The 6,653-nt window shown below is 47.1% G+C and overlaps 1 protein-coding gene across 1 annotated transcript in view; it reads right to left on the bottom strand.

The window, feature by feature from the left end:
• Window positions 1–3,181: 3,181 nt before the first annotated feature.
• FUS (FUS RNA binding protein) overlaps window positions 3,182–6,653 on the bottom strand; it is a 10,720-nt gene continuing 7,248 nt past the window's right edge. Inside the window, exons 7-13 of the mRNA XM_042782227.1 lie at window positions 5,979–6,082; window positions 5,024–5,153; window positions 4,718–4,819; window positions 4,470–4,590; window positions 4,003–4,103; window positions 3,696–3,843; window positions 3,182–3,221 (exon numbers count right to left, since the gene is read on the bottom strand). Of these exons, the coding sequence (XP_042638161.1) occupies window positions 3,182–3,221; window positions 3,696–3,843; window positions 4,003–4,103; window positions 4,470–4,590; window positions 4,718–4,819; window positions 5,024–5,153; window positions 5,979–6,082 (746 nt within the window). The remainder of the gene's footprint in view (window positions 3,222–3,695; window positions 3,844–4,002; window positions 4,104–4,469; window positions 4,591–4,717; window positions 4,820–5,023; window positions 5,154–5,978; window positions 6,083–6,653) is intronic.

Genomic DNA, 6,653 nt, shown 5'->3' with positions numbered 1-6,653 from the left:
CATCTACCTAGGCTCCCTGTTATAAAATACTACATTTCAAGTCAGCACCAAACCCAAACCCACTGCCGATGAATTGATCCCACCTTCCAGCAACCCTACTGGAGAGAAATGCCCAATAGGGTTTCTAAGGCTGTAAGTCACAATCAACTTGATGGCAGCAGGTTTTAATTCTTAAGGAAGCAGACTGCTGTATCTTTCTTACATGGAGCAGCTGGTGGATTTGAACTGCCGACTTCTTACTCGGAAGTCGAGCTCTTACCCACTGTGCCACCAGGGCTCCGTTCAGGTCAGCACAGCACATCCGAAACCTTCACTTCCAGCTCCTTTCCTGTCGCCAGTCCCCACACTGGTGGCTCTCGTCCTTCCCCCTCTTGAGCCCTCCCAGCACACAAAGCCCAGGATTTCGGGCTAGACACGATCCAAGCAGACAAGCTCCCACATTTCCTGCTCATGAACTACTTCTTTTCTCTCACCTTCTTCCTGCACTGAGGACACTGAGACTTTTAAACTCAATGGTCTCCAAACACCCTTAACTAGAGAACTGAGAACCCAAGAAATTGCAACCAAAAACAAAGTCCCAAGGAGGATCTGCTGGTAAGATCAACTTCACATGACTTCCTCAGTTCTTACGTGCCAGCACCACAAAGCCTGCACAGGAGGAGGAGGGAGGTGAAAAAACTACAAACATGAAAGGAGGTTCTGAGCAGTGCTCTAAGGTTACGTAATACATTAACACTGGGATGCTGGAAAATGTGTAGAAGAACTCTTCTCGTATTTTGGAAGCTTTCTTCGAAGTCTAAAGTTATTCAAAGATATAGGCCAATAAGGTGATGGGGAGTGGAACTTTCCAAAGACTGAGGGCCCTAAGGTAGGCGTGGGTTCTAGAAAGGATTGCTGAGGAGGAATGGTGGCAGATGGGATCCCACCTCTTCTGAGATCTATCTGGTAACAGACTCCATGGAGGAGACTAGGTATTGGAGGTGGGAAGAAACGTGCCCAGATAGCAAAGGTGGAATTCAAGTCTCATAGGGCACCCCAGCCCTTAACTCCCAGCAATCAACCCATCACGGACCTAATCTCAGTCCCATTCCAGAGTCCTAAAATCCAGGAAGGCAGTGTATGGGAAAAACCACTGAAAAAGTCTCAAACCTCTACAACTATCAAGGGACGAGGCACAAACCTGAAGCACACTTCTCCCTACTCCCTCTTCATTCCCTAGTTGGCCTGTCCCAATTCCAACCTCAACACACAGAAGCCAGACACCTACTACCTCAAGATCACAGACTGTTTTTAATGTGTCACTTGTTCCTCAGAAAACAAGGAGCTCACGTCAAACCCTCAGTAATTACAACAGGTGGAGTACTAAGCTAAGGCGGGATGCGGAAGGCCCAAGGCCCAAACCCCACGGCTCTCATGTTCTCACCGATATTACCTCCTATTAATTGCCTTCATCCACCCTCCATGTTTCCTTATATTTAAGGGCAAGGTCAATCAATCACTAAAGAGCTTCATGAACAGCCTTCAAAAGGACGTAAGAACTTGACACAAACAGTCCCAGTAAACAGGTCTATAAGCAAACTCAACCTCCCCCTCTCTCAGCAGGACCCACACCTAAACCCTAACATCAGATTTCTAACTAGGTGAAGCAGCAAGAACAAACTGAGTTATGGATCAAGGCGCCCACACATCACACTTTAAGTCAACAGAAACAGCAGAGTCAACCTGCCCACAAGAGGGAGAACCACTGTCACATACCAGAGGGCTTGGCTTCTCGCCACGTACCAAGCTCAGTGAATCAAGGCAAAGCCTTGCCTGAGAACCTCAGCCTTTCTCCATCTACTCTCGGTTAGATAGCAGACTCATTACAAGTTAAAGCAGCTATTCCTTTTAACAGACTTAGCGTCCCCTGCCTCAACGCACCAAAAATTCGAGGATAAAGCAACTCCTGAGAAAACACTCCCAGCATATCAGAACACCCCAACTGTAAGCTGTGCCTCTGAAGCTACCTCTTAGGAACTATGCTGTACAGTACTCCTAGCTGCCACTTCTAGTTTTCTATAACCAAGACTATAACAGCTATGTGCATGGCTGAGGACTGGCCAATTTGGTTCAATTTGAACAGCATCTGGTAAGGCTAAGAGACACTCATAAGCCCCACCCACTCCCTATCACCATCACCACACTTCAAAGTGGGCTTTCCATACTCAACATTATCAGGAAGGCTCAAGCCAAAAATGCCCTAATACAAACAATGACAAGCCTTCTGGGTAGAGGGAGGATGTCTCCCTAAAGCAGATTCCAAGCCCCATCCCCAGGAAAACCTGGGTGGTGAGGGCCCGCCTTACCTTGAAATACCAGAAACTACCCGTCTTTCCCCTACTATTTCCACTCACCCCTAAACCTCCTCCCCTCAATGTAACATCCTCTTGCATTAATGTGAACGAGGGCAGTTGATAGGCCCTCTTTTACGTCGGCTTTAGAACAGAAATGCTAGAAACAGAAATGGAGTCAGACGACTAGGACTTAACTCTGGCTCCACTTTGATTCAAAGAGGACAGTATACCCACGTTCACTTTCTGCCTGTGAAGTGAGCACTCTGCCTTCCAGGGCTGAGGGCTGACATCTCCACACAACCCGGCACACAGCAGGCATTCACGTCACTCTACGTTCTGACTGGCTGTGTGCTCCCTCCTCATGGTCAGAGTTGGATGCTGCCCCAAAGCCGAATCTGAGTCCACCAAAATTCACCACATAGAAATCTATGTAGAAAGAAAAACCCTCCCACCCAGCTGGGCAAGTTATGAGCAATACACACGACATCAACTGTCTTCTTCATTTACCCCCATTTTTTCCATAAAAGGAAAGTTTAATCTGTATTTTCAATTCCTTAATCTTTTCTTCCCTGGACCAAGTATGAAACAATTCCCTCCAAATCCATGCAGCTCTTGCCAAACAGGTTGATCTGAAGGAGGAGAAATTCCCAAAGTCCTGACCTGGACCTCAATCCTCCAAGAGTGAAGGGAGGAGAAGAACAAAGTTTAACTAAAACGATGGTTTTTAATGGGAACCAGAGGTATGTTACAATTACATAGTCCAACACAAAAACCGTGGAGTTGGAAGGTTACAAAATAACGAGGGTAACACTGGGTACACGACGAAAGGCTGATCCTTGGAAGCCAGGTTAATAGGGCCTCTCCCTGCGATCCTGTCTGTGATCACCCCTGCAAGGGAAGAGGAGCCGTTAGGCCCGAGTTAGTAGCAGCTCTCTCCCCCACCCGGAACATCCCATTTGACCCCTCTTACCAATCCCCACAGAGCTCTGGTAGCATAGTGGCTAAGACACTCAACTGCTAACCAGAAAGCTGGCGGTTCAAACCCACCAGCCACTCCTCAGAAGGAAGATGGGGGCAATCTACTTCCATAATGATACTGCCTCGGGAACCCAAGGAGGGGTCGCTATGAGTCGAGTCCGACTCAACGGCACATAACAACAACCAATCCCCACGGTAAACAGATTGGGTCTCCAGATTAGCTCCTTGGTCCTTCCCTCCCTCTCCTGATACACCATGGTTATAATCTCAGCTCCGGTCCAATCTAACCCTAAAAATGAAGCAATCTCTCATAACAACCTATTTCATTATCCCATGATCTCTGTTCAACTAACTATTCTTTCATTTCAATACAGTCTTACTCACCTGGAGTCCATCTTGCCAGGGCCAAAACCACCTCTGTCCCCACCACCCCGGCCCCCTCGGAAGCCCCCACGGTCCCCGCCTCGGCCTCGGTAGCCGCCCCGATCATAGCCGCCTCTGCCACCTCGACGATCATCTCCGTAGTTACCGCCTAGGACAAAAGAAATGTGATAAATACACATCTCCCCAACACCCTACCTACCTCCCCCCGGTCCGCCTGCCCCAAAATTCTTCTAACAATCCCCCGGCCTCCTTGCTGAAAGGTCAGGACTTTCTGATTCCAACTCCTTTTACCAGTTTAGCCTCTTACCCATATGAGAGCCTCCTGGTCCCCCTCCTGGGCCATCTGGTTTAGGGGCCTTACACTGGTTGCATTCATTCCTCCAAGAGAAGTTCATATTCTCACAGGTACTGAAGAAAAAGCAGTTATAGTTTGGATGGGTGGGGAACAGGTAAGGTCTAAACCAGAAAGGACTCTAATAACCTTACAGACAGTTTAATCCTTCACACCTCAGTGAAGAACTGAGGCCTTGGAAAGATGGCTTGCTTCTAAGCAGACCTAGGAACAACAGGTGACCAATGAACCCAATCCAATACCATTTTCACTACAGTGACATTACCTAAGTAAGCACTCAGCTAAATCTGCTGTGCAGCCCTGACATTTTTTAGCTTAGAAACACTCACACAACCCTAACATAGTACTGTCAGTGGATATACACAGCTGCTCAAGAGGAGGAAGACAGAAGACGGAGACAAAAAAAGTAGTATTTCACTCACGGATTAGGACATTTCCAGTCCCCAGCTCGCTGCTGCCCTCCACCTCCTCCTCCACTGGGGAATCCTCCTCGGCCGCTGCCACCACTGCCACCACCTCCGTAGCCTCCACGGCCCATGGGTCCTTGCACACATGCAACAAAGATGGGTCCACTCTCAATCCAAGGATTGATTTAACCCTTGCATCCATGCAAGTGCTTTACTCTCCTCCACACCCTTTCCATACCACACTGCAGGGTACAGTTCCTTACCTCCCCGCCCTCGGCCTCCACGACCATTGCCACCTCCCCGGTTGAAGTCTGCTCGCCGTGTAGCAAAGGAGACCTTGATAGGATTCCCAGAGAATTCTTTACCTAAAGAAATAAAGGAAGATAAAATGAGACCATTTATTTCAAAATCTGTGGGTCCAAAAACACACCTGCCTACAATCAAGGCAAGACAGGATGCTGCCTTCCTGAAAAAGGAAGATAAGCAAAAATGAGAATATACTTAAATAAAAAGAGCCTTCAAAATGTAAACCTGGCTGCCCTGTTTTCCATCCCTCTTCCCGTACATACCATCAAACCAGTCAATAGCTGCTTTAGCAGAAGGTGGGTCATCAAATGAAACCGTTGCCTCTCCCTTCAGCTTGCCTGTTTCCCTGTCTGTGTACAGATTAATCATGGGCTGCCCCGTTTTCTTATTTGTCTGGGAAAAAAAAAAGAGGCAATACTGTCTCACAGAGCACTATACAACCCACCTCACGCCTTCCTCCTCCAGAATCTGTGCAAGCATCACTTGCACTCTGGCTCCCACTTCAGCTCCCGTTGTTGTTATATGCCATCGAGTCAGACTCGACTCACAGCGACCCCTCCCCTTGGGTTTCCAAGGCAGTATCACAAAGGAAGTAGACTACCCAACCTTCCTTCTGAGGAGTAGCTGGTGGGTTTGAACCGCCAGCCTTCTTCTGGTTAGCAGTCAAGTGCCTTAGGCACTATGCTACCAGAACTCCTAAGTGCCCCTCTAGTAATAACAATTATGACTTCCTATCTCAGCATCTTGGGAGCTCTGGCGGCATAGTGCCTAAGACATCTGACTGCTAACCAGAAGGCTAGTGGTTCAAACCCCACCAGCCACTCTTCAGAATAAAGAGTGAGCAATCTACTTCTGCAGAGATACCCCCTCAGAAACCTAAGGAGGGTCATTATGAATCAAAATCAATTTGATGGCACTGAGTTTGGGGGGGTCATCTCCCCCCCCCCACCCCATCTCAGCATCTTACGTGTACCTTTAGTCAATAAACCTTGGTTTACAACTACTCCTCACTTCATAACCTAGAAATAATACTAAAGGTAAGCTCCAAACTTGAGGGCAACTTTCTGCGTTAAGATGTTTTTAAAAACGGAAACAGGTAACGATCCTTCAATAGATCTACGCCGGTGCTCCCTGAGGCCGCTTGCTTTCACTGATGCAGGAAAAATCCAAGAGCCTGCTGACACTTGACAGAAAGCCCCCACTCTGCTCCCCAAGTACCTTAATAATGCCAATCTGCTTGAAATAATCAGCCACGGACTCAATTGTGACGTTCTCACCCAGGCCTTGCACAAAGATAGTGTTGTTGTCCGAGTTATCCTGTTCTGCTTGTTGAACACAGAAGGAAGCGAGAATTCGAGAGAAAACAAGGAAAGGTATAACAAGTCACTGACTTTCAATAATGTAGCTTTAAAAAATATTAAGCTTTCAACAAAAAATAATCTCTAAGACTCAAGTTTATCAACTATACCAGTGTTTTGTCAACTGCCGACTGAAGACCCTATTCTAAAAAACCAATTTTACACTGAAATTCAGTATACGAATATAATCAGAACAAGCATTCCCCTAAACACCTTCCATTATGTCTTTTCTATCTTGTCCACAAATCTGATCATGATCCAATCAATCAGGAGTTCTGGAATGTGGTCTCAAGAGCATCACCTGGATGGATCTTGTGAAAATGCAAGTTCTCGGGCCTCTTCCATACCAACCAATCTCTGGGGGAGGAACCCCTTCATCAAGCGATTCTGACAAATGCTCATGTTTGTGTTTTGGCTTCTGCAGCAACACCCAGACCCCTCGCATTTTATTCCCCTTCCTCTGTACCCCCTGCTTTTTAAGTATTTTTGTTTGTTTCCAAGAACAAGCGTAATTCCCACTTAAGCCAGTTTTTTA

The sequence above is a fragment of the Orycteropus afer genome, unplaced genomic scaffold (assembly GCF_000298275.1).
Source record: "Orycteropus afer afer isolate SDZICR_OR568_19922 unplaced genomic scaffold, OryAfe1.0 scaffold00266, whole genome shotgun sequence".
Lineage (NCBI taxonomy): Eukaryota > Metazoa > Chordata > Mammalia > Tubulidentata > Orycteropodidae > Orycteropus > Orycteropus afer.
The sequence above is the reverse complement of the archived record's forward strand: the minus strand, read 5'-3'. Positions and strand labels throughout refer to the sequence as shown.